General features: G+C 41.0%; 1 protein-coding gene across 15 annotated transcripts in view; it reads left to right on the top strand.

Moving 5' to 3' along the window:
• Positions 1–26,496, top strand: part of MTSS1 (MTSS I-BAR domain containing 1) — a 125,897-nt gene that overhangs the window by 10,334 nt on the left and 89,067 nt on the right. For all 15 annotated transcript variants that reach the window (XM_085053533.1, XM_085053548.1, XM_085053539.1 and 12 more), the window contains 2 exons: positions 6,587–6,648; positions 9,361–9,434. In XM_085053533.1, the coding sequence (XP_084909659.1) occupies positions 6,587–6,648; positions 9,361–9,434 (136 nt within the window). The remainder of the gene's footprint in view (positions 1–6,586; positions 6,649–9,360; positions 9,435–26,496) is intronic.

Genomic DNA, 26,496 nt, shown 5'->3' with positions numbered 1-26,496 from the left:
GTGAAGTTCATGTCTTTTGCTGTTGATGCTTTTTCATTCCTGGTCCAGCAATGGGTTAGCACAAGTCGAGGGTCCCTTTTGCTGATGGAGCTAAACTCAAACTTCCTCTATGCGTGGCAATACCTTTAGCTTAGAAAGACAGATGGGACTTTGAAGTCAGGTGGTCTCTTTCGTTGTCCTGTGGAGTATTTCTGCAAGACCTCTATATAAATGTCTTATTCTTCCTGAAAGAACTCTAGTGAAAGGAAGCTGCCTGACCTTTCAGAGTTGCCTGTTACCTGGTTTTATAGTTGAATGGATTGTGCAATCTGAAGCTTCTGTGCTGCAGACAAAATGGATTGTTTCTTGTCCTGCACCACTGGAAAACAGATGATGAGCAACATCAGGCTACAGAATGCTCTTGAAATCAGTATTGGGACTTGGCTGATTGAGTTCTGGTTTTGAATGTAAGAATAGGGAGTAGATAGGGTAGATTTGAGTTGGACACAAATTGATTTATTTTATACCAGGGGGTGATGAGACAGTGAAAGAGGTTGCCCAGAGAAGTTGGGGATTCTTTACCATCGGAAGTGTTGATGCTCAGTTTGGATGGGGCTGAGAGTAGCTTGATTTAGTGCAAGAGGTCCCTGGTCATGGCAGGGCAGACTTGGACTAGATGATCTTTAAAGGTCCTTTCTAACTAAAGCCATTCTGTGTATTTGAAGTGAGGTGGGTAAAACCTAAGGAGTGATGGAATAGTTGTTGCGTACACATCTGTGTCATAGACTGAAGTCTATCTTGCCAGCAAAATTTCTCTTTCAGCATGTTGGAAGATTTGAGACTTTAGAGGGAGCTTAGAAACAGTCATGAGACAGGCTCTTGATGCTTTTTAACCTAGAAAGAGGGAAAGTCAATAAGCAGAATTTTTTAGATGGAGAAGAGCAATTATGAACTTCAGGCAAGATGATGCTAATTCTGTGCTCACCTCCATGTTGCAAGACCTTTTGTGACTTGTTAAGGGTCTAGGCAGTCTTGTCCATGAGTCATGGACTTGGTTAAATGAGTGGATTGCACAGAGGAGGTATTAGTGTTTGGTAGCACTTTGCAGCTCTTGCAGTTATGGCTGGTTAAGTGCTCTTTCATTCAGTTGACTATGGATTCTTCTAGAAAAGAGCAAAAAACTTTGAGTGCCAGATGTTACCTGAGAAGGGAAACTGACTGTCAACCATTGTGTCTTTCAATGTAGACATCTGTAGCTGGAACCCTCTTCCCCCCCCCTCTTTTTTTTCAGGCTGTTACTATTTTTCTGTCCTCTTCCCCTCCAGTTTTTCCTGGTTTTGTCTGCTGAAGGACTCTGGAAAAGTGGTAGTCTCTATGTGCAAGCCATACTTGCTGATTGCCATTCTTTCTGTGTAACATCTGTGACCTTGTGTGGTGTCTAGCACAATGAACTCTCTTTGCTGCTTGGAGGTAGTGTAGCGAATGCCACAGAAATGATACATTCATAATAATCCTTATGATTCTGTTATCTGGTAAAATATAAAAAGAAATCTTTTGTTTTCAGCATGATTTACTTTGGAGGGGTAGGAGAACACACGCACAAGCCAACTTACAATTTTTGTTCCAAAAATAGATGTGTGGCATTTTGATGTGTTGCTAGGGCGTGGAGCTCTGTAACACTGTTGTGTGTTTGGGACTCCACTTTTTAGCTTATCATAGATGAACAACTACACTGAGGTGGAGAAGTCCTAATTCCTGTAGCCTGTGTAGTGGGTTTTTTTTTCCATTTCATTGAACTCTTGCAGTTAGTCATTGTTAGTACTTTCCTGGAAGGCGTACAGCTCTTGATTTGATAACCCTTGAGATAAAACCAAGGCACTGCTGTCGCCTGGTTCCTGTCTCTCATACCCTTCTAGCTGAAACAGCCAAAATTAGATCCTGGATTTGCTTTACTGAAGAGCATCTCCCTGTCTCTTCCACCCTGCCCCAAAAGTTTAGATGGTTTGTTGCTGTGAGCAAGCTTCCAAACTGTTACTGCTGCCTTTGTGCTTGATATCCCAGCGAGAGATGGTAGTAGGGCTGGAAAGCCTTTTGATAAATAAAAGCACTTAAAAGAACACTGTCAATGTTTTTTTAAAGATGGAATGAGTCTTTTCTCTGGGAATAGGGGTGCATGGAAATAATATAGTATGTGTCTTTTCACTTAATGGAAAAAAGAATCATGACTTCTTGGCAGAAGGAGTGACAGAACATTTTAAGACTGTCAAGGCTGCTGATACTCAAGTGTAATCTGAGATACAACAATCTGGGTACCTATTTTTGCCATTAGATATTATCAATAACAATTTCAGTAAATATGATCCTTTACTACAAGTCTAAGTTTCCTTTATTGAGAAATCATTGACTTTCTCATCTGTGTCTCTTCTCACTCCTGCTGCAGGATCGTTGGCCTGAAAGGGAGGGAAAAACTAGCTTCCATAAATCTCTTGTGGAGTCATGTTTACGTAGGGTGATTGTACTGGTTCACATGCACACACACACAGTTCCATGCAAGGCTTAAATTCTTTTCCAAAGCTGCATGTTGGTGATCATTGTCTGCTCTTCCCTGGTGTGGTGGGCTGACATTGGCCAGCTGCCTTTTATCTCCTCTTCTTCAATGGGATAGGGGAGAAAATAGTATGAAAAAACTCTAGGATTGAGACAAAGTCAAGGAAATCACTTACTAGTTATTGTCACGAGCAAACCAGACTCAACTGGGGAAGATGAAATTTACTGCCAGTTAAAATAGATTTAAATGGTGAGGCAGGTGGACAAAAATTAGGACATCTGCACATGTCCAGGGGTCTGGGTGTCGGGTGGGATTTCACTGAATGGTGACGGTCCACCCTTTTCCCCGTGGCAGTCCAGGAGCTGTGGCTTTGGAGGACTCAGCCCGGGTCTGGGTGTTGGTGTCTGGCACTTCAGACACGCTCGCTGTGCCCGAGGGGAAGTTGTTTCATGTCCCTAATTGCGGACTGGCTACCTGAGTGACAGGCACGAGGCACCAGTTTGTTTCTCAGCCCCGAGGCAGAAAGGTGTTTTCCCTGTTTTCCCTGCCTGTGTTTGGCATAGATTAGCCGGAGCTAGGCCTTGGGATCAGGTGACTAATCACCTATAAGCCCACTAATTAAGTAATGGGGCAGGATAATGGCATGCTGCAGCTCACTGGTGACATGCTGGGCAGGCAGCCAAGCCCCACCGAGGAGCTCCGGGGCCCTGACACCATCGAGTGTCATATGGCAATGGGAAACACCCATTCCGGGGAAGACAGGTGGCATTTCTTCATTCGATGATGAAGATATTAATAATTGGGCACAGAGTAATTTTGGGGCAAGTAGTCCTTGGATTAATCCCTTACCACTTTTTTAGAAAACTGTTTAAACAAACCCTCACTGTAATTGATGCCTAGTTTAATCCATGAGGAGCTAAATGAGAATTTGTGACCCAGAATCCTGCCGTGGCTCTTCCCCAGGCGTGGCTGGACCGGGGGGAGGCCTCCTGCTTCCACAGATAACACCAGACCTGAGTAACCCTGACATTTAAAAGGGGGGAAAATTATTTTCTTTATCAGCTGGCTGAAATTGGAAATCGCAGAGGGAGCAGAGGAAGCTCTGGGAGAGGCAGCATTAAAAATACCGTGTTATTATTCTCCAAAAGTGGCTTTATGTCACAAAAGCACTTCTTGGACAAAGATGTCGAATACCACCTGCCGTTTCTTTGTGTTTAAATTGAGAAAGTGTCACATGTTCAATCAAGGATGTGTGTGTTTCACCACTGTTAACATTTCTCTTGACGCTGCTTCGACAAAAGCAAGAACTGTTGCTGGAGATGAGACAGTGGGGCTGCTGTGCTCCAGGTGGCACAGGAAGGGGTCCGGGAGGAATTGCTGCTTGGGGCACTGGTGCTGTGCAGATTTACAGCACTAGGTTGATCTCCTTGGTTTGTCCCCACAAGCATCACTAAATGGCTTCCTGGCTTACTAGGTGCTGTAGGGTGCTAGGTGAGCTAGGTGCTTACTAGGAGATGGAATAAACCCCTGGTTATTTGGTCGTGTGAAGCAGTAGGTGTTGTGTGCTTTTGCTGTAGGTAGGAATGAAAGGGGTTTTGGTTTCAGCAGGGATGTGGTGGTGGGATTGTGCTTTGGAAAAGCTGTTCACCTGCCTGATCTGAGGGAGAGGTGAGCTTGTGCATGTGCCTTCAGCAGGGAAAAGTGAGAGCAAATTATTCTGGAACCCAGATGAAATACATGCCTCTTATTTTCAGCTGAGTTTATTAGAGAGATCAAGATACGAAAAGCTGAGCAGATAATGCAGGACTTCATATCACTGATGTAAAACTGCTGAAAGGTTTTCTTTAAAAATGTAAAAACAAGGAAAATAGAACCCCAACAAAATCCACCATCCGGGGTATTAATTCAGTGACATTAAAAAAGCCAAAAAGTTCCATTTTTCTACTGTCCAAAATGAAATCAGGTGCTCTTGGCCAGTATATGGGGAGCCCAGGTAAAGAAACTGCATTGATTTCAACCAAACAAATACAGCAAACTATGTAATAAAATTAACTATTTTGGCTTACTTGAGCAGGCTTGGTTTGAAGAGAACAGCATTTTTATAGACAAGAACTAAATAGTGGTGGAAACATTTTACTTTCCCAGTTTTGCTTGCCAGGCTGACCACAGAATTTAAAAAAAAAGGGGGTTTTCTTACTGAGCTGTGTTTTGATAGGAGTGTCTTAAGCTTCCCTGGGAAGCAGATAAACGCGGGCTTGGTGTCAATCTCCTGCATGTGATCAGGTGTGTTTAGCTGGATAATACACCAGCGAGATGGAAACATAATCAGGCTGCCTTGGTATCCTCTGCTTGTCTGCTTGTGTTTTGCTGGAGAATCCTGTAAAGGCTTGGGCCCTGCTGCTGATTGTCAGGGCTTTCAGGGCTCCTGGCACACGCATGCATAATGCATGCACAGCGTGCAGGTGACATTGAGAGACAGGGTTCAGAGGAGGGATTGCAGTAAGACTAATAGGTTTAAGGAAATAGCTTTTTTTGCCTCTTTTAAATAATTGGTGGGTTTCTTTCATTTTTAAAATGTCTGACAGTTTTTTGCTTAGCACAAGGCACTTTATATTCTAGGTCTTGCTACCCAGATAACTGCTATTTTCTCTTTCCCCTTCTGTATTTGCCACTGGTTCTGTCATGTGTAGGTATAACAAGGTTTTATGAACACCTGCTTTGCAGTGTTTGTGGTCTTTTCCCTTCTTTTTTTTTTTTTTTCTTTGTTGTTGTTCCTTTTAGCAAAAACCCCACAAGCCTTGCTATAAAACAGAGTGGAGTACCAATAGGCTTCTGAAGAGGTGTCTGGGAGCTGCCTTGCCAGGGTGTACTGAGGAGTTGGAATTTGCCTGCCAGCTTTTGAGGGAAGAGTCTTTCTTTCCCCTGAAAACAAAACTCTGTCTCTTGTGGCAGTGTGGGCAGTGGATTTTGGTTTACTTGCAAAAGGCAGACCAGTTTATAAGGGTGGATTGAGTTTGCTACAAGCAACTGCACTTGCTTGCAACCTCTCACATTCAGAGCTGGGGTAATGTTAGCCTTGAGGATCTGCCTTATCTGGGTTTTATTGTGTTGTTGCTCTGGTAACAGCAAGCCTTATATCTTTATTAAAGGAAGCAGGGAAATTTTATTTTACTCTCTAGACTCCAGTCAAAGGGAGATTTTGAAGTTTCTTTCTACCACATTTTTGCTGTTAACGGAAAATTTGTACTTGCTCTGCAGAGAGCAATTTAAGTCTGAAAAATCATCTTTATTTTCCAAAGTTTAAAAAAAAAAAAAAAGTCAGGACTTCCAAGAATACTTGGTGTTGATATTGTAAGCGAAACCTGGGCTTTTAAGCCAATTTTAAAAAATGGGGAAATTCTACAGGAAACTAGAGGTCAAGAAGAATTAAACCTTCTTAAGCACTTTTTATACACTCAATGCCACGCTGCTTTATCAGCTTCAACTCAGAAATTGCCTCCAAGGCTTTTGACTCTTTTGGAAACAGGTCTTGCAGTGACACAGCAGCTGTTGGGAAAGTTGGTTGTCTTGAGCTGTCACTGTGTTTTTCTGTGTCCAATTACAGAATTGTCTTGAGGCTGTGCTTGCAGTAGTCTCTTGGTCAAGTCACACTTTCATTGTACAGGCTTTGAACCTGGTAAAACCACAGATGATCAGTTGGTAGAGAAGAACAACTGTGATGCTGCCTTTGATTTTGGGAGCTTCTCTGTACATGCTGTTGCAATATCCTAATTCCCCACTTCGAATGGGCTTGGTTTTTGCTGTACCCATCCAAAGTAAGGCATTTCTTTTTGCTGCTTCTGTTGAAATTCCCTTCACCCAGTGTTTCTATTCAGAGAAACTGTAGAGCCTTGTCAGAGGACCTACTGTTTCATCTGGATTCAGAGCGAGTCGGTTTTGATGTTCATGGATTTATTGCAGTCTTAGTTACTGCTTTACATCTAATTTAATTTGATCTATAGTATTAAAACCAGAATGCTCAAATTAAGTGTTCATTATTGTGTTTTGTTTTTCTTGCAGGGAAGCTACCCAGTCTGGGAAGATTTTATAAATAAAGCTGGGAAACTGCAGTCTCAGCTTCGGTAAGTTTTATGTTACGTAGTCAATATCCCCTACAGTTCCCTGGATGTGCAAACATTAAGATTAAATGCAGCTTTTGCAAGGATAATTTTCTAAGCAGGTCCAGTGAAACTGTGCATATTTCATAGTCAACACCTGCATGTAATTTTTTAAGTACTACTACTGGTGTTTTAATGTACTTAGGAAAATTCATACTCTTCCACCAGCTCTACATAATAAGCATTAAATGAGCTAAATTTCATGGATTCTGATGGAAAATTGGAAAGATAGTTTATTGTTGTTCAGTGAGCACACATTTGGAGTTAGGTATATGTTGCCCTTTTTATAAGTGTAAAATGCAGAGGGGTTGTGTTAGAAGAGAGCTCAAAATATTAAAAAATCTTCGGTAGCCTTAATAGTATTTTATTCTTACTTAAAAATGAAGGGAATTGCTTTGCTGGATCGTGCACTGGTGATTATTAAAACTTAAAAGTTTAGGGTATACTTCGAAAATGTTATTCTGGGTTATTTAATATATGGCTGAAGTATCACACTCAGACCACTCTAGAATTCATTCACTTACAAAATTTGTTTCTCCTAATATGAATACAAGCTCCATTTCTTCACAACTCTTCCCAAACCATAATCTCCTCTGTGCTCTCCAAAGCATCAGTTTTTTTCCCCCAGCAGCTGTAGTGGTAACAGGTTATTGGCAGTCTGTTTTGTGGTTCTGTGTTGCATTATAAACCATTCCCTAAGAAGCTGGAATTTAGCTTCATTTGCCCTAAACAGCTGCAATATGCTGTTCTGCTACACCATGCCTAAAATGCCACACTTGCACGTGGTTTTTTTCCTTTTCCAGCAGTCACTTTCCCAATGAGTGTGGAAGATGCAGAAGAAGTAGAGAAAGAAGCGAAATGTAGAATTTTCCTAGCCTTTGGTACTCTTCGAACACAGGCCTTCTGGGATGGCATGAGGGATAGTTTTGTTTATTTCACAGTCCTGTGGTATTGCATTCAATCAGTGCAGAGCTACAGGAACACGCAAACAGGCAGCTTGAAAGCCTGTGTTTGAGGATTTGCTGTTTGTTTCTAGCAAATGTGAGCCTTTTGCTGCTGTTTCATTTCTGTGTGCTCTGATAAAGGATAGCAGATGTCATTGGAGCTGGAGCCAGGTCTTCCTGGATCTTGTTACTGGAGAAATGGAACTTTGTTATTACCAATATAATTAATAATTAACAATGTGGTACATGAATAACAGTGTTACCCACAAGTTTGGAAGATGAACACCAGGACACTATTAACGAAAATCCCAGAAAGGATTTTCTGGTTCCAGGGCCCAATATTGCTGGCTAGCTGTGGGGGTTGGGGAAGAATTTGCCCTCTCTAATCTCCTGGGCATGTGGAGAGTCCTTATGCATTTGCTTGGTCCTCTCACGCCTGGGGTGTTTTTCTTCTGTGTGTGTGTTCAAATCTTTTGTGCTGTCAGTAGGCCATTTACTACGCTGCCAGTTATGTCCTCTGTACCTTGAGCATATTTGGAGTGAGACTTGCATAAAATCTGACCTAATTAAGCAGTCCTGTGGTCTTTCTGGCCGAGGATCAGCTTCCCTGCAGGTCTGCCGGGTTTTTTGAGGCTAGGAAGGAGCTCTTGAAACAAAGTGAAGTTGATAGTCCCTGTTCTGGATTTTGCTTGAAAAGGCTGACTGACACCATCAGGAGAGAAAATCAGAGTTACTGTTAGAAAAGATGTGCAGAAACCAAACCATGAGGTAACTGTGAAGAGGGCACAATTGTGCTTTACCTGTAGAGCCCTGGCCTAGTTTCACTTTAATTGGGTCAACCAGACTATAAACCTTCAGAAATCTGGACTGACCTGAGATGTTCAGGGCTCTGGGGTCTACTTATCTAGAACAAACGTGTCTGGAAAATTGTAACTCACGTTTGCTGTCCACTTGAATAGATATGTGGCCTGTGTGTGCTTTCCAAACGTGGAGGGAGATTGGGCTAGTGGGGTTGACACTTTGGATTGTGAAGTCTGAGATTGCTGGTGTACCTCTCAGGAAGGGTCCTGCTTGGAGGAGCACTGGATGAGAAATGGGATTTGTTTATTTTGGGGGTTTGGGGATTGGTGTTTTTTGTGGATTTGAGGTTATGGAGGGTGTTTTTCTTCTTTTCCCACTTTTCCATTTGTCTAAGAACTCCAGACCAGTCTGATTTCCAAGAAATTTTCTGTTTCAAGGGGTGCTCATGCTCCCCAGATGAAAAATTCAGGCAATTGTTTGGCCAGGATCCTAGATAAAAGGAAGTTCCTGCATGTTTATTCTTAAAATAAGCATGTTCACTGAAAATAGCAGTGGCTGTAATTTGTTCGCTAATGGGTGAAGTATAATGTATGTTAGATTTGTTTTTCATGTTTGACTGCTTAATATTAGTTCATCAGAGGAAATCAGCTAGAAGGAGGGTGGCTGTGCTCTTTTGAAACAGCACCTGTCCTGTGCAATTCTCAGCATGGAATTAGCGTGGCTGCCTCCAAGTCCATAGTGCTAACACAAAGCGAGGAAGGGATTAAGAAATGAAGGAGGGAAAAGGCTAAGTTCAGATATAAAAGAGAATACTTTTTGTGGCCTCTGCAAGTTCACAGTGTTATTCTTTAGAAGCCTAAATGTTTTTGGCAGTAATTAAATAGGCATCAATGAGACACTGCTAATGTTTTGTTATCTGTATGCATTTCAGGACTACAGTAGTAGCAGCTGCTGCCTTTTTGGATGCCTTTCAGAAAGTGGCTGACATGGCTACTAATACACGTGGTAAGCAGATGTGTCAATATTGAGTTTAACAGAATGTTGTGTGGTTTATACCATTTGTCGTAATAAAAAGAAGTCTTAACTTGTTACATTGACAAGCAGATCTGTGAGACATCTGTTAGATGGACTTGCACTTTGAAAAAGTGGCACGTGAAAAAGAAAGTTTTCTTTACTAAAAAAAAAATGCTGGAAACCTGTAATTTAAATGTGTCATCAATCATGCGAACACTTCTTAATTACCATTTGAATTATACGTTGATGAATAATATTTCAGAAAGCAAGATTTACAGAAATCTGTATTCACTGATGCTTCTGTACCTTGTGTAAATGTAAAAGGCTTGATACTCTGCTGGAATAAATAACTGTAGGGCTGTTGGAGACTGAGCAGACACTGGCTGATGCTATGGCTCTTGAGGTCTGCCACTAATGATGGCAATGACCTGTACTTGTATCTTTGAGGAAAGACTTTGCTTGTCCTTCCCCCTGAATTCTGATGTTCTTGGTCAAAATTTATTTTTCTGGGCTGTGGACTTCTCTGGGTAGCAGTCTAGACTTGTTGGTGAGTATGAAGAGCCAAAATAGTGCAGCTGGTGTTCTTTCCAGACTGCTGAGTTGGAAGGAGACAAAAGGTTGCTTCTCTCTGATGCTGGATGCCCAGTAACCAAGGCATCATGTGCAGATGTCCCTGCAGTGCTGCGGCATTCCCTATGGTCACTGTACTTGGAGTGTTGCTGAAGAGTAAATCCAATGTGCAGATAAATCACTGCTGAGGGAGCAGCTTTTGGTCACCTCTAGCCTTAAAGGTTTTGTAGCATTTTTTGAAGTCCTAATGTACCCTTGGCATTTGACTTGGAGAGTAAGAAAGTAATATTGCTGATGTGAAGGGTGTGCATTCCCAGTAGCAGAGTGCAAGCTCAGCCAGACTTCCTTTTCCCTTCACTTCTGGATAACAAGAGTTATCCAGTGAGTTATGCTGGAGTGAGTATCAAGTCATAGAATGACAAGGGGGAAGAATACCTTTTTCCCTGTGTCAAGCTAATATTTACATTCTGATGAGAAGTTCCTCATTATGTGCATACCTGCTGTAAATTATAGGTAATTGACTCACGTAAAATAATAAACACTACAGAAAGTGAAATAAACTAAGGGTAAGACCCAAGGCAGAACATAACTTGGGTTTCTAACATGTCTTTCCTTCAAGCATGTTCTCTTCTATTTCTTCTCCCTTCCTCGAGAGAAAATAAAGTAAACTACCAAAATCCTTGAGACTTGTCTTCTAGCTATGCTGGCAGGCTTCTAGGACTTGCATTGAGGTACCAGAATGACTGAAACTTTCCCACTCTCAAACAAAAATGTCTTGTGTGGGTTTTTGAAGGGTATTTTACACTTTCTGTTGTATTGTTTGGACCACATCCAACAAGTGTCATGTCTTGTGTCTTATCTCTTCAAACACATCCTTTACAAAAGGAGCTCTGTGAATCCAAGCATGACAAATTTGTATAGCTCCTCTGTTCTGTCTCCTACCTTCCCTGGCTGAAAGGATAGAAGGGAATTTTGGTTTTATTTTTAGAAAGTGATGTTCTGGGCAGTGAATCAAAACTCCAGGTTAGCTGGTGGTTCTGATCTGCCTCCCAACCCAACATCTATTCGTGCCCATTTAAGTTTATCTCTGAGGTTGCACCTTGGTCCTTTAACAAATACAGATCATTCTACCTTGCTGTGGACAGGGATAAACACCTGACCCTATGGAAGGTGATGGCAAAAGTCCCTGTGACTTACAAGGGCACAAGTCAATAAAAATGTATTTTGCCATCAGTATAAGGAATTTTATTCCAAAATTGAAACAGAACAAACTTACTATTTTTCTTCTCTGATGTGGGAATTTTATCAGGCACTCAGTTTTCCCTTCGAGGAGTTACCTAACTTGAAACATTCTTTGTTTAATTTTGCATGTTACTTATCCAGTTTATAAAATTATGTATTTGATTGTCTAATCAAACACCTGTCTGTGTGTCACACTATTTAGAGGGCTAACAGATTAAGCAAAAGTCAGACAAGTTCATGTTTACTTGCTGGGGATATATGAGACTTGTGTAGCGTTTCTCATGATAAAGGCAGGGAGGTTGGTATACTTTACATCACAAGTCTGGTTTATCACTGCATGAGCCAAATGCTTCTTCTGCAAACTAACTGTATATGAAAATGCTGAAGCAGGTGTGTGCTCTGAAGGAACAGTGTTAGTTCCTTGTCGGATGAGTGAAATGTTGTGAAGCTGGGTGCTGCCTTTAATTTGTAATTGCTTATAGTTCTACAGAAAGTGGCCTGTTATTTTAAGACTCACTGATCTAGCTGATTAAAGTGTTTTATCAGTCAACAGAAGCACTCTGGCTACTCTTTAATCTGTTTGCATCAGCATTAGCTTTGAAAGAAGAAAAAGTGTTTGTGTGGATGTACATGTCCACACACACACAAGGGGAGACAATTTCCTTTGCAGCCACCAAGTGTTCAAAAACGAGAGCTTATTTCCATCATTCCCAGTCCATGTTCCAACTGGTATGTTTACCTTGTGTGCCACTACTGATGTTCCCAAGCATTGTCTTTTCTCTTCTGGTGCAGCGTTCTCTTCATGTCGTTTACTTCCTTCTAATTCTGCAATGGTAATGATGTTAATCTTCACATTCCCATCTGGAGCTCAGATAGGAGGCATAATTGGAGCCCTGCCTGTAGTAAAACCTATGATTGGATGAGTCAGATAACGTGTACTTTGCTGTATTTTCTTCACATTGTAGCTTCTGAAGTAGCAAAAGCCCTGAATGTGAAATACCTCATGTTTTGTGGTGACTCAATACACAAATTAATTTCCCAACCAGCTCATTTCACATTTTGCTTCCTCCTTTGCTGTCTCTCCATTTAGATGTGTATCAACCCAAAGTTTAGTATCTCTTTTTTCCTCGGTTCAGCTCCCTCACTTCAGTGCTTTTTACTTTAGCCTGACAATGGAAAACACAGGGACAGTAGTTCTGATGCATGTATCACCAAAATGTTAGATTTCTGTGGGTCTGGTCATCTGAGAAACATCATTTGAATAGGGGAGATTGTAAGGTTATATTGCTACTTCTCTAATAGTGCTACTGTATAACATTGTGTGCTATTTTTGCTAGTGTCAGAGATTTTCTGAAAACAAAATTCCTTCAGATGTTTTGATTTTTGAGTTCTGACAAAATAGAGACATCTATGTAGCAGTTTGTGTTATTCAATCTGCATCTGTTTGGCATACAGCCCAGCAGAATTTGGTAGTCTGCACTGGAATCTGTATTAGCTCTCACTATGATTATTAACGAGAATGCTCACAAAATATTAAATGAGGTACTTCAGGGTACCTTTAAATCCTTAATGTACCTTAAATAGTATAATAATAACAACTCTCGAATACCTTAAAAATGACATTTGCTTTGAGGGAGATGTGTGCTTGTGAATTTTAGTTTGGGCTTTTCTTATAAGGCTTATGTCTTTCAGTATTTGAGATTCTGAATGTTTTTACCTGCATGAATTCTAACTGAATCATGGAAGAAATTAAAAACTAATTCCATTTAATAGCTGTTTACCTAATCATTTGTGCAATAAAAATACATTCTCTTATGAAGGCAAGAACTGCACATCCCAGATACTTACTCTATGTTTATATGTGTTTATAAGTTGGGTTTCAAAAGTATGTAAAAGGATGTGTGTAAATTGCTTTTTGTATGCTAGTCTTCTGCCTCTGCTGCATTTGAATGTCCTTTGTAGATAAGTACTAGAGCTCAGGAACTTGAAAAAGTAGGTGTGAAAAGTAACAATCCTTCTTGTGTTATGAGGGAGATTAATGTGAAGAGATGCATGCTTCTTCATCCACTTCATACACCATCAGCAGCTTCCGTGGATAAAACCCTGCCCCAATCTTGCCTACCTGCCTCTGCACAGGTGTAAATTAAAATTTATGGAAAGATGATCTAAAAGCTTTGATTTACCCAAGCTTAAAATTGATCTTCAAAGTGAGATTGTTAATGAGGCAGCTGATACTCAAGTCTTGTGGTTTTTTGTTTTTCATTCATATTGAAGGATTTTGCATATACATAGGTGTGTTTGATATTAGCAGATTAGTTAAATCACTTCAAGAGGTGTCAGTGTATCACACAGCTTTCTCTGGCCAGTTGGATTCCATGGATTGTAATGCTGTTTGAAGTTCCCTCTTGGCAAGTGCTACTAGAGGTATGTTTTCCCTGCCTTTGGTAATTCTGACATCTATTACGTTTTCCATCTCTTTCATTTTATAGATGTCTGAGAGGATTTTACGGTAATGCAGAGCTACTGACAAGAGTTGCAGGAAATTCCACTTGAGAGAAAGACCCTGTCTGCTGGACTGAGGGGTCTGAGGTCAGGGAGGGAAGTACTGTAGATGGTCAGCCAGCTACCAAGGGGCACTGAGTAGACATGGAAGCAAAACTCAGCCCGTGTCTGCATGGAGCAGTGGCAGGGTACCAAAATCAGCATAGTCATTTTAATGTTACCCTTTTGAGCGGCAGGATACATCAGTGTGGAAGAAGTGCTACATTAAAGTGCCTGTACATTTTTCAGGCCTCATTAAACTTCAACAGCACACAAAAATGTAAATATGGTTTAACACTTTTATTTATAAAATTATATTTGTTTAATATTTGTGAGTGTCTGTGTCAGGTAGCTCTTCTGTGGCACTACTCAGTGACTGCTCTTCATGTTTAATAAGGCTGCTTAAAATAATACCTTTGCTGCAGATCGGTGTTCCTGGGCAAACTCTGTATCCATGTTGCTCCAGGTACTGTGTGAGTACACCTTCAGACAGTCCTTACTCTGGGTGATCCATAGTTATTTTAGCCAGGATCTATATGGTATGTATGGAAGGGGTTTTCCAAGGTGACAAGCTGCACAGAGTGTTGCAGGGCTGGAATTAGCATCTGTTATCTCCCAAGTAAGTGTTAGGCCTCCTGAATGAGTATGTTGCTCACTGGAAATATGGCACAGTGTGACCCAAGGTATGGTAAATCCCTGGTTTCACATCAAAATGTAATGGACAGTATTGAAAGGTGTTTGTTTGTTTATTTGTTTGTTTGTTTATTTTTGGGGTGCTGGGGGGAGAGGAAATAAAATAGAAGTGAAGCTTTGGGAGGAGAAAGATGCCACAATCTACAGCAGTAGACCTAGCAGCTGTATAACAGCTGAAATAAACGGCTTTGCTCCTGGTGTGGACTTGGAAGTTGTGATGACGATCTGTGCCTAATTTCAGAGTGAAAACAAAGCTGGTCACAAGAGGAAAGGCATTCTCATTGTCCAATTCCTTTGTCTTTCTAACTCTTCTTTAATTTCAGATGCTCATACTCAAATAGAAAAACCTTTGTTTGAACTTCCTGTCATTTAAGATAAGACTTTGTAATAAGTACTTATTCCTCCTCTGGAGTCTTTGAAGTAAAATAATACAGTCCAGACTTTTTTTTTGGTGGATTTTCATAGATAAAATAATCAGGAAGAAAAGTACTTTAATGAACCATTCAGTCTTACATTATGTTTTCATGAAGATGATGCAAAACACAGGACCAAATTCATAATCATTGGCAGATAATTTCAAAGCAGGATGCATATTACATATCTTGCATTTGGAGAAATGGGACTTAGATATGCTGCTTTGCAGGGGCTAAAACTACAAATCAAAAAGGCTGTGCTGTGTTACTTGCTGTTTCTGTGTTCCTGTCTTTCTCTAGACAAGTAGCAAATGTCACTCTGTGTCTTTCAACAAGACACAGGGAACTCCTCCTCCTGATGTGAGCCCATTGGGCTGGAGCAGTCAAAATGGGATGGACATCTTACATGTTCAAACACAAGAGAAGTGGTTTGGTCATTAATGAGTAGATTCTATACTTCGGGGCTTGAAACGGCTGCTCTGCAGGTAAAATTGGGTGAGTGCAGGCATTGCAGCATAAAGAAATATTATTTATTTATGCCTTATTTTTTTTCCTTGAGGTCAAGATGAAATCTAGCTCAGGGTCATTGACAACATTTGTGCTGCTTTGTCCCTACCTAAGGAGAAATATTTAGGGCAACAGACAAAAATACTTGCTGTAATAACTTACATAGTCAGCTGCCCCTTGATACAGTGCAGAGAGTGACACAGGAGAGGAGTTTGCATTTGCCCTACAACCCAGTATTTTTTGAGCTTGCTAAGGTGCTTGCTAAGAGACTGAAATGTTGTTAGGAATGGGAGTAAGGCTACCAGATGATTGTGTGTGCTAAACAGAAAATGTGAATGCAAGACCAGCTTCAATGAGGGAGGGGAAAAAAAAGGGGTGAGGGAGGAAGAAGCAAATAAGCTTCTTTAATACTTCATCCAAGGAGTGGACAGGTATGTTAAGATAGGAGTGGCTGGACTTTTTTCACATGACTGAATGTAAGTCTGCTCACTGTCATCTGAATTGGAAATCTTTGGGAGTATGGGGAAGGGGAACAGCTCAGAGTTAATTTTTCATACACTTAATCGTGGTTCTTATACAGCTGTGTTGCTTTTAGGAGGATAGAATATCAAATCCTGGTTCTTCTGCAGGCTTGGGATGGATGGTTGGTTGTTCTTTCCAGCTACATGATGAATTTATATCTCTGTGGGCATCTTCATGCAGAGCACCTACACTTCAGTAACTAAATACTGGTTTTGTAGCTGTAAAGAATTTCTCAGTCTTGGCAACAGAACCAAACTTTCGATGTCTTAAACATCCAGTTTGGGAAGTAATGAGGATAAATCATAAATGGCTCTGAGGATTTCCTTCAGATAATTTATTGGGTTAGAATCAAAGATACAAAAGTATGCTTTTGATGACGGGATGTGGATTTGAAAGTGGAGTCTGAGGTTTTGGTTGGTGGTTGGTTTTCCCAGAGTAGCACATGTTTCTGTGGTGGGAGATCCCCTTTCAGGCTAATTCAGTCAGTCTTTTGATGTGATAAATTACTAGTTGGCACATAGTTACAATCCTGTAGTAACCACAAGAAGAGAGTTGTTGAAGCTCTTTCTTATTTTTTAATCTGTCACCAGTTGGGTAGCAAAGGTAGCTGAAGATCTGTTTCCACTGCATTTTATTTAGTATCTTTTTTTTTCCGTATAACAGAGAGGGATGTTCTGTGTGGTGTGGCAAGAGAATTAGAAAAGCAGTTCGGACTAAGCAAGGTTTCTGAGAAGTAGAGCAGTGCTTCTTGCCTCATGGACCTTGCCCATAACAAACTGTGAAGGCCACAGAGCAATTGCTGAGCTTTAGCACCCTTGTGCTTTGTGCCTCACAGCTGTCTGGAAATGCAGGTTTGGGGGTTGTCCTTTTGTTGGTCACCTCAGTGGTGGCTTCCAAGAAGACATGTATAGGTGAAGTATCAGATTGGTGCTGTCAGCTGGCTTATTGCAAACTCACCAGATTGCTGGGGATGTGTGAGTGTGACCTGACCAGAGTCCTGCAGCTAACTCAACCTCATTGCACCCCAGTCCACATGTCCTTGAACCACTTGTGAAGTTCCTTTGTATCAGCAAGGCAATTCGTGCAAAGGCTGTGGTATAAAATGTGTGCTTTCACTTGGGATGTCTTCTCCAATTCCCTCAGTCTGTTCCTCCCATGGCTGGACACAAATTATGTTTGTTTCTAATGACATAAGAGAGCTATACAAAAAGTGAAATTACAAGCTGCAGCAGACTAATTGCAAGTGGAGTGTCCATAACAATGAAGCTCCATCTAATCATTAACAAAAGCATTAACAAAAGTAATTTTCAGAAGCAGCAGTGACATTTGCATTGTCTAACAGGTTTTTTTTTTGCTCTCCATAATTCAGGCTGCCTCCCAGAAGGATGCTCTTCCACACATTTTCATAGGTGTCAGGACCATAGATAGTGTGTGTTCACTCTGTGTGTGTCCATGCAAGCTAGTGTTCTACTGCCAGGTGATTTACTCAGTGATATGATTCATGTCATGTTTGCATACCTGCTGCTTCCTGAGAAGCAGTGCATGTTCATGGTAATAATGAGGTCTTGCTTAAAAATAGACCAGCTTCCTTCATTTTCTTGTCCTTCTGTTTGCTTGATGATTTGTCGGGTGTTGCCAGCACAAATGTTTGTCCCTGTTGCTGTGCAAGCTGTTCACCCCTTCCCTCCTCCCTTCATGTTAGTTTTCTTCCGTGAAGCAGTTCCCTGCTCTTTTCTTCCCTGGTTGATGTAGTAAAACCTGCGCTGTTCAGGCTTACGGGCTTATTTACAGAGGTGGGGAAGAGTCCCCGCTGGTTCTTGAATTTCAGTAGAAAATTAAGATCTGCCTGGGACAAGAAGTGCATTGTGCTGTGTGTCTTCCTCTTCCACTCCCATGCATGATGGAGTCCAACCTGTAGAACTACTTCTGAAAAGTTAAAATAATATAATTACCTCACTGTTTCATTTCAGGGCTCAGAGTCCTCCCTCTTGTCTTTGTGCTTTCTACAACAGTTTTTTTCTACAAACTAATCTGTGACCTGCCCTCCATTCAGGTTGTTTTTGTGGACAGGGTGGAGAAGGAAAGGAAGATGGGCTGTTTCCAAAGGAGCCCTGGGTTGTGACCTGACAGTACTTCCTGTAAAATGTTTGAACTCTCTGTACTTAGATATGTGCTTAGATCTTCCTACTGCTTTGCAGTTGGTGCTTTTTTTGTTGTTTTCACATGGGCTTCTTGCATGTAAAAATGAGTATGTTTTACAAGCTAATGAAGCCATTGAAAAATTCTTCCACCTTTCCAGCAGCCGTCCCAACTCAAGCTTTGTGGAAACCACTTCAAAACTAGGAGCAGTGGCAATTGTGTGCATGGGCACGTTCATCTGTAGCGTCGTGGGGTAGAAGAGGTCTGGGTTTGTACAATCCGCCACTGCAATTGTTGTGAAATTCTCCTCTCCCGCAGCATTTATTACTATGTAAAATTGAAATCTGCATGATTTCCTGCTGTGAGCGCCTGTGCCGAGGGACTGGTTTCTATAGTAACTAATATCAAGGAGCTGGCTGGGACTTCAGTTTGGAGCTGTATTTGAGCCTGTTTTTGCAGTTTGGTGCAGCCCTGTGCGAGTACTTGATGGATGACAAACAAGCACTCGGGTTGTGCTGCCATTACTACAGTAGTAGTGCTGTGCACTCGGCATGTACGCTGAGGGCTAAAAATAGGCATTTTGCAAAATGGAGTTGGAGGTGAGGAGGGGGGATGTCTTTTTCTCTAACACCACTCCCTTCCCTTGGTAGAGCTGCCAAATGGAAACACTGAAGAATATATCAATGAGTGTTTGTCGTGGAATCACTTCAGCCCACCCCGAAGTGAAAAATACACCTGAGTCCATTTTCTCACAAGAGTAGCAGCCATTGGTGTTGCCACTATTCTGTTTTAAAGCAAAGCTGGTGTTTATTCTGCTGAGCATGATAAATAGCGTTGTTAATGTGTTTTCATCTGCAGGAGCAGCTTCTGCCCTTACTTAGGCCCAGACACACCTGCTAAGTGTGTTTGGCTCTGCAGGCTTAAGCAGGGAAGGGGTTGGAGTGTTTGGCTTGTATAGACTATAGGCTTTCGGGGTGCCAGGCAATATGGAGCACCTGGTTTGCACCATTTGCAATTAGTCCAGAAGAGCATAGTGTGATCAGGTGAATGAAAGTGAAACTGAATCTTCTGTTTAGGGTCACTTTAAAAGTAAAAACTTGAAGCATGTGATGGAGGTGCAAAAGAAATGCAGAACGGTGCTCGCTGTCTGTGCAAGCCCTCTAAGTACAGAAATTGGACTAAAGCAGCAATGGGTTTGGTCTCTTTTTTCCCCACCCCAGTAGTTCCCTGGATTGTGATGAGGCCAGGACTGATCTCTGAAGTAAACTTGTGGCGTTGATGGAAGAGTCCAAAGTATGAAGATGTCATTTTGTATGACTGAAGGTTGGTTTTCCTGGCTGTGCTAGAAAAGGAGATATGTATCAGCATATGCTTGTCTTCCAAGCCCTCTCCCCCCAAAAGCCAAGCAGCTCTAAGAAGTTGTATGTCCTGTGTACCTGTAGACATGGACATGAGTACACACAAGGAGTGCCATTTGCTCAGCCAGGTCAAGGGGAGCCTTGACTTGGCCACCTCAGAACAGCCTCATACTCTTTTGGTATTTGGAGATGCTGGAGAGGGCTGAGGAAAGTAAGTGTAGAGAGGAAGAAATGTGTGGTGGACAAAGAGGAGCTGTGTGAGTTGTGCTGGGAATATTTAGGGAACATCTGGTACATATCCATGAAGAAGTGAGGGGTTTTATTTAAAAAAAAAAATGTTCAGACAGGTCATCTTTTATATGCACTGTTTACGTATGCAAGTCCATAGCAAAAGTATTACAGTGATTTAAAAAACCCTGGTAAATTACTGGATTAAATATTTGCGTCAAGAGAGTAATGATGCATTTGAATAATCTGAGATAATTTGGTACTGAGATTAACAGTTTGAGAAGTAGGATTGGAGACTGTCATTTAAGAATATGACGACTCGTTGCTGAGAAATCATCTTCACCATTGTACTTGTGTAGAAATAAAATATCTCCTTTTCTTGCAAGCAGATACTAAAAGGAGTGCTGAAATGAGGATCTTAGAGTAAGATTTTGTTATATTTACACAGTGTAGTGATGGAAGTCCAGAACATTGAGTTGTTATAAATAAATTAAATCTAAAATACATTTAGTAAATACTTAGAGTGCATATTGTGATGGATTATCCCTGTTTTTAATGCTTGTTCATTTTCTGCTAGTTTGCAAAATCACTGGAGTCCAATAGAGCACATTTCCGTTGGATGCTGTTGTGAATGTATATCCATTTTAAATCTAGGTTGTCTTGCATGGAGAGTAGCAGCTCTGTGTGAGCGTTAGTCATTTTGGTTCAAAGGTAAAGAGTTCATGTGTAGCTCTTGTGGAGCTGCTGCAGAGGCAGGAGCCTTGGTTATGAATATAGTCAAGGGAATGTTTTAGCTATTAAGCTGAAATGTAGCCTGCTGCTGGGGAAATGAGTGTTGTTACTGAGGTTGTACCATGATGAACAGAACAGTCTGGGAGGCCTTTGCAAGTGCACCATGTGCACTCACGACGGATAATTGATTTAGATGAACAGATTTTAATCTTTCATTGTGAACTTGAGGCCATCTTCACTCAGAGCTATAAACTCCATGTTTCTCAAGTTGCACTTTCACAAGGATTTTAGCTGTTCTCTCTGAAGTGGCTGCCTGTTTTCAGGGACTCTTTGTTCTTCCCACCATGTTTTCTTTGTTGGCAACCTTACTAATTTAACATGGCTTTCAAAATCAGGAGTGGGAGAAAAAGCCTCGTTCATGTATGTTCCCAGCTAGGGTGAAAGTGCTGAACTTGTGGTCTGCATCTACAGAGTCAGGGAAGAAGGTGGTTGAGATGTTACTCTAGGGTGCCTTTATGCACAGTGTAATTAAGCTGAAAGTTTTGATCTGAGTATTTTAAAACAAATGTACTTGTTAGAATAAAGCTTTCTTGTTAAGGCTTTGTGTTAGGGTTAATGGGTTCTCTCACAGGAAAAAAGCTAATGCCTTCAGAAGTGCATACAACCACCCATCTGCTCATCATGAATATTGCTAAGGGATTTTTGAGCTTAAGTGGCAAGAAGTCTGTCCTGTGCTCTGAGGTTGGTTAATGAAGGCTAAAGCTTGGTCAGGTTAAAACATTCATCTATTCAATATCCTTTCCAAAGCTCCTTGTGTCCAGTGTTTGACCTGTTGCCTAATCTGTTGAAATTGGTCAGAATTTCAGCCTCTCTAGAGTTCAGTTTTTGAGGTCATGATTGTCATGGATAAAGCAATGTATATTTTCTCATTAATGCTTAACTTCTGTTTACTTCAAGTTAGTCCCAGTTTGATTCCAGCTTATTTTCACATGTGTTTTCTTTTTTAATCTAAAAAGGAAGCTGGACTCAAAACCTGTGCCCTCTAGGTGTACCCAGAAGCTGAAAGATGTATGAATAGCTTTCTTTAGGAGAAAAGGTCTCTTAGATGAAACATATTCAGCATGTAAAAAGCTTCTTGTGACCAATGAGAGTAAACATTAAACATTAATGATGCAGCTTTAAGTTGCATGGAAACAAACTGGGGCAAGTCAGTTCATTTTACCTTTGATTCATTGCTTCCAGCCGTTAGGAAAGGTTGAAGGGACACAAGGCAAACAGGAGTTTCTTCCTTTAGCTTTTTCTTGTAATGACATATTTTGCCTCAAACAATAGTTTCAGTAGTAGATGCACAAAATATATAATTTATAGAATTTGTAATTTTTTTTAAAGCAAGCAGTGTGATAACAGCAATTTACATAATTGCAATGATTTCTAGTTAAATGGAGATCTGGTTCAGTTTAAAGGGAGAATAAAATAAAGACTTCCAAGAATAATCCTGGATTGTAGAGGTTTGAACATCCCGTGGGATGGAGGTGGGAAAGTGGTAGCTTGACCCCAAGACTTGGATGTTAAACACTGCCAGATATATCTATTTTGTATGAGCTATCTACAGCAATGAGAATTTCTTTTGGTCTTAAGATCTGCAAAGTCTGTTGAAGTTACTTGGAGATCCAGTGTGAGATGCTGCTTTGGAGATCAGTGTGAGATGCCATGCAATTCCTGAAAAGCAACTACATTAAAATGTAGGGTCTGTATTTCCTGGTACTTAATTCCTTCAGTAATGTTATTTAGGATCCTAGATATGCTGCTTTGCATGCCCAAAGCTACCCCAAAGCATTACTGGGACTGAACAGGTGGATAACTGTTCACAGGATCCAGGGGGCAGCTAGAGTTTCACACTTCCCTGACTTTTTTTTTTTCTTTTTTTTAAAAAAGTCTGGGGTAACTTGTTTTGTGGCTCTGTCTAGATTTCCCTCTCTGGTTCACTTAGTTCTGCTTTGCAGAGAGCATTGTTTGTTTTTATTGGAAAGAGGCTTACCTGTGGTTTTTTGTTTTCAACTTCTGTGGGTTTCTGTGCTTTCTCCTTTCTGACTGTGGCCCTGCATGTTTCCTGCAGCATTTTCAGCATATTTGCATTAAGATGGATGACTCAGAAATATGTATATAGAACAGCCTCCTTTCGCAAGAGAATTGGTGATAACGAGAGATGAGCAAGATTCAGCATTGATTGGCTAAATGGGATTACATCTAGCTGAAGTTATGTTACTCTTCTCTTGATCCCTCAAAACCTCAAGTGCTCTTCTTGCAGCACAATACAGACCTTTCTCAGTGGTTGTTTAGGAAGGATTAAGGCAGACAAACTCGTTTCTGCCATGTAATGAACGTGTCAAACTAGACAATCCTGAAAGCCTTGTTTTTAAAGCTCCACTTCCCTGGCCATATTAGTTCCGGGTTTAATTACACAATAATAATATTTCTTACATGCAGTATATTTGAACAAAGACCTTACCATACAGCAATGAACATTTTGTAATAACTTCTCTTTTGATTTCAATTAACTTGTTTTTGATTTCAGTTCTGTAGGTAGAGCTGCAACTCTTTCTAGGATATTTAAAAAGGGCCTATGGGAAGTTTCCTTTGTGGGAATAGTTTTCAAACTCTTCTCACTAGTTTAAGATATAATGAAACCCATTTTAATATTTTTATGAGGCTATTTTTAGACTCATTTATGTTGATGGAAGAGTAGGAGTAGAGTTGCTTTTGCACATACATGAGGAACAGCATCCCTAGGTTTGATGGATATGTTCTCAATATAATTTATCAGTTAATTAATTCTGTTTGGGAAGGTTTCTGCAAAAGCACTAAACAGTAATGGCCTTGTATGATTTAAGTGTCTGTGAGTCACTTTAGTATGGACAGCTGGACAGGTCAGTTTTGGAGAAAAAATAGCTTCTAATCTTAGAAAAATATTATCGGTTATTCTCTTGGGTTTTTCTTGATAATAGCCATCTAGTGCGTAATTCAGTTGGCTTTTTTTAAAATCTTTTATAATTAGGGTGAGGCATGTTTAGAGGATTATTCACTCCAGTTACCTGTGCAAGAGGCAAAGATAGCAAGTTTTGCCCAGCTGATGTTAGAACTATTGTTTGATAAGTATGAGTGAGTGAATGAATAGTGGGGACCAGTGGCTGCCATTTTAGGATTTACATATGGGAAGCATCAGGCCAAAAAGCCTCTCAGGCTCTTTGTTGCCCTACCCTTTTGTTTCTCAGCCAACTGAGTGCCTTCATGTCCCACAGAGAGAGAAAAGCCTGTCTGGCTTCACCTCTCTTCCCTGGTCATCTGCTTCACCTCGGTTTTGAAATATGTCTGTGCTGCTGACCACAGAACTAAAACTTGGCTTTGCTTTAGTTTCATCTTGCAGTGGCTGGTCTCTGTCTGTGGGAGAAACTGGACCAGGGCTTCAAAGCATCAAAGTGATTCACAGCTAATTTTCTTTTTAAGGACCAGCAGGACCATTAGATCATCTAACCTGATTATCTCTGGAGGGCTGGTCAGGGCTTAGTCTGCTGCAAGCCTTGTGCTGGACACAGCCGTGGCTGGAGCCCTCCGGCACAGAGAGGCGTGGGAACGGGCATTGTCTCTGGAGTGGCAGGTGTGCTGGAAAATGCTCTGGGTGCATCTTTGTATAAATATATATGTAGAAAAAAATTAACCAAACTAGTACCCATAAGAAGTCTTGCTTGGATTTCTGAAGGAAATACAGACTTTGGGTTTGGTTGTGTCTGTCATCTGTGGGTTTTGCATGAAATTCACAGACCAGGGAGAGATTGTCTTCCCACAACTCAGAGTGTGCAAGAAAACATACCACCTTCTATAACATGACTGTCCAGGTGCTCGTGAATTGTGTCAAGGCATGGCCTGGAATGAAATGTCATGGCCAGGAGAGAGTAAGGTGCTGTGGAGAGACTGGTGACTCCCATGTTGGGGTGGTTAACTGCAAGAGTTGAAGTGAAACTGCAGTGAAGAGAGTGAAGCTTTTTCCTTGCAGAGCTCATGACACCTGTTCAGCACAGAGCTCCCATGTCTCATACTGGTATGGTGACTGAAGTTTTCTTCAGAACTGCCAGTTTTGTATGCTTTCTTTTTTTTCCTTCCTCTTGTGGATTGAAATTTCCCCATGGCTCATGATTGCACGTCCAAACTGCCTGAAGGTTACCCCTTCCCATGAAATAGGCAGAGCTGTGTCAGTGGGAGCAGAGCCAAGAGTGGAGGCTTGCATCTTGATTTCCTATGGACTTACTTCATTAATGAAATGGATGGTGGTAGTGAGTCACTTAACACTTGTGTATTTTGCAGTTTTTGTCAGTGAGAGGAGACAAAAAGCCCAGCTGCAGCAGCGGTCATGGAAGCTGCAGGTGTGAGCTTGGCTGGAGGGTGCCAAACTGCCATCTGTGGCGAGGCTTTGTGGGTTTTTTTTTTTGCAGACCGTTTGCCTAGAAATGAGAGCAAGAATACAAAATAACAGGAGTAACTGAAGATAGCTTTCCTCCGGTTTCTGCCACCTTTCTGGTTAGCCAGAAGTCTGTGAAAGTTTGAGAGCTGAAACTGCATCAGGCTTAAGGGATGAAGGTAGGTGGTGCCCTGCCAGCATGTTCAGTCTTTTAGGTACTTTCTTCCCATGTTGCTTTAAGCAGGTTTGTCCTCTGCTGTCTAGAAGAGATGTGGAAAAACAGAAGAATGTTATTTGCATAAAAGTATAAAGAGAAGAAAAGCAGCAGCATATTGCATTGCTTATTTATGTGGTTAATACCCATTTTTATGCCTGTGCTCTGACATTTTAAATCTAAATAAGTACAGTAAGCAACCTTAAGCATTTTAAAAAAATTAAAATGTGATGGTTGCCATAATTAAGTCAGTGATGTCCTGTATGCATTTTAAATTCCTAGTCCCCCTATGCTATTAAACTTTTTGTCTGGTATGCAGCCTGTCTGCTTGTTTACAAAATGCCTTGGAGCTGCATGGATTCCCTCGCAGTGTGTGCAGAGTGGTTTATAACAGTTAGGCATGTGTTGCTCTGACCAGGGAGATGTACTTGGAGCTGTGCTTTGGATTGCACAAATAACAGTTTCCAGGAATGGTCATGAGGATCAGCAGGAGGAGCTTTGAAGAGTGCGTGGGTGCAGCATGAGCTTTGGCTAAGGGAAGCCCTTTGCTGGTGGCTGGGGGAGTTGAGGCTATTCTGAAATGCAGAGCCTGAGCAGCTACATTCCCAAACAGCTTCCTGAAATAACAGAAAGAAGGAATCTAAGCATGCTGTCTCTCCTCTCTTTTCCTCCTGATTTGCACTACAAGAAAGACTTAGGCACAGAGGAAGCTGGTTTTCTTTTAAAGTTGAAAAAATTTGCATAGGGCAAGTTACATTCACAGCTGTCTACTTTTGAGACACTTTTTTTTTTTTTTGGAACTAGAGGCTTCAAGCAGCTGTAAGACCAGAAATGCAGCACAATGCATTAGTGACTGTATTTGTCATTCTCATCTAAAGAGAAAATGTGCTGATTACATTCAGCAATTTCTTTTTTTAGCTGGAGAGAAATGAGATGCTGGTCTTTATTCAGCTAGCTTTGTGTATTTGCAAATTGCAATTTCAACTATCTGGGCAAAAGTGATGGGCACTTAACAATATAAAGAATTAATATCTCACTATCTCTTCATGGAGTTGATTGACTAGTCTTTACATAACAATGAAATTTACATATTTATAAGCTGGTCTTACAGTTTGGATAATTTTTTTGTTGCATTAAATTTAATTATATCAACTACTACTTGATGATTTTTCTTTTGGTAGAGAGATCTTCTGTTTGACAAGACTGGAAAGAATTAACACATGATTTTTGCAACAACTATCCAGCAGCTTGTTACTTAGAATTTTGATTTGCACTCGAGACCACTTCAACTGGATGTGTCCACTATACTTGGAGTAAATAGTCTCAGCTTTGCAGATTTGCTAGTGCTTCTACACAGCTGCCAGAATGGCAGGGAATACCTTTGTTATATGACATTTCCAATAACATCTTAAGGTTACTTGTTTCTCTGCACACCAGTCTC

The sequence above is a fragment of the Lichenostomus cassidix genome, chromosome 2, assembly GCF_008360975.1.
Source record: "Lichenostomus cassidix isolate B80296 chromosome 2, HeHo_3.0, whole genome shotgun sequence".
Classification (NCBI taxonomy): domain Eukaryota; kingdom Metazoa; phylum Chordata; class Aves; order Passeriformes; family Meliphagidae; genus Lichenostomus; species Lichenostomus cassidix.
The sequence above is the reverse complement of the archived record's forward strand: the minus strand, read 5'-3'. Positions and strand labels throughout refer to the sequence as shown.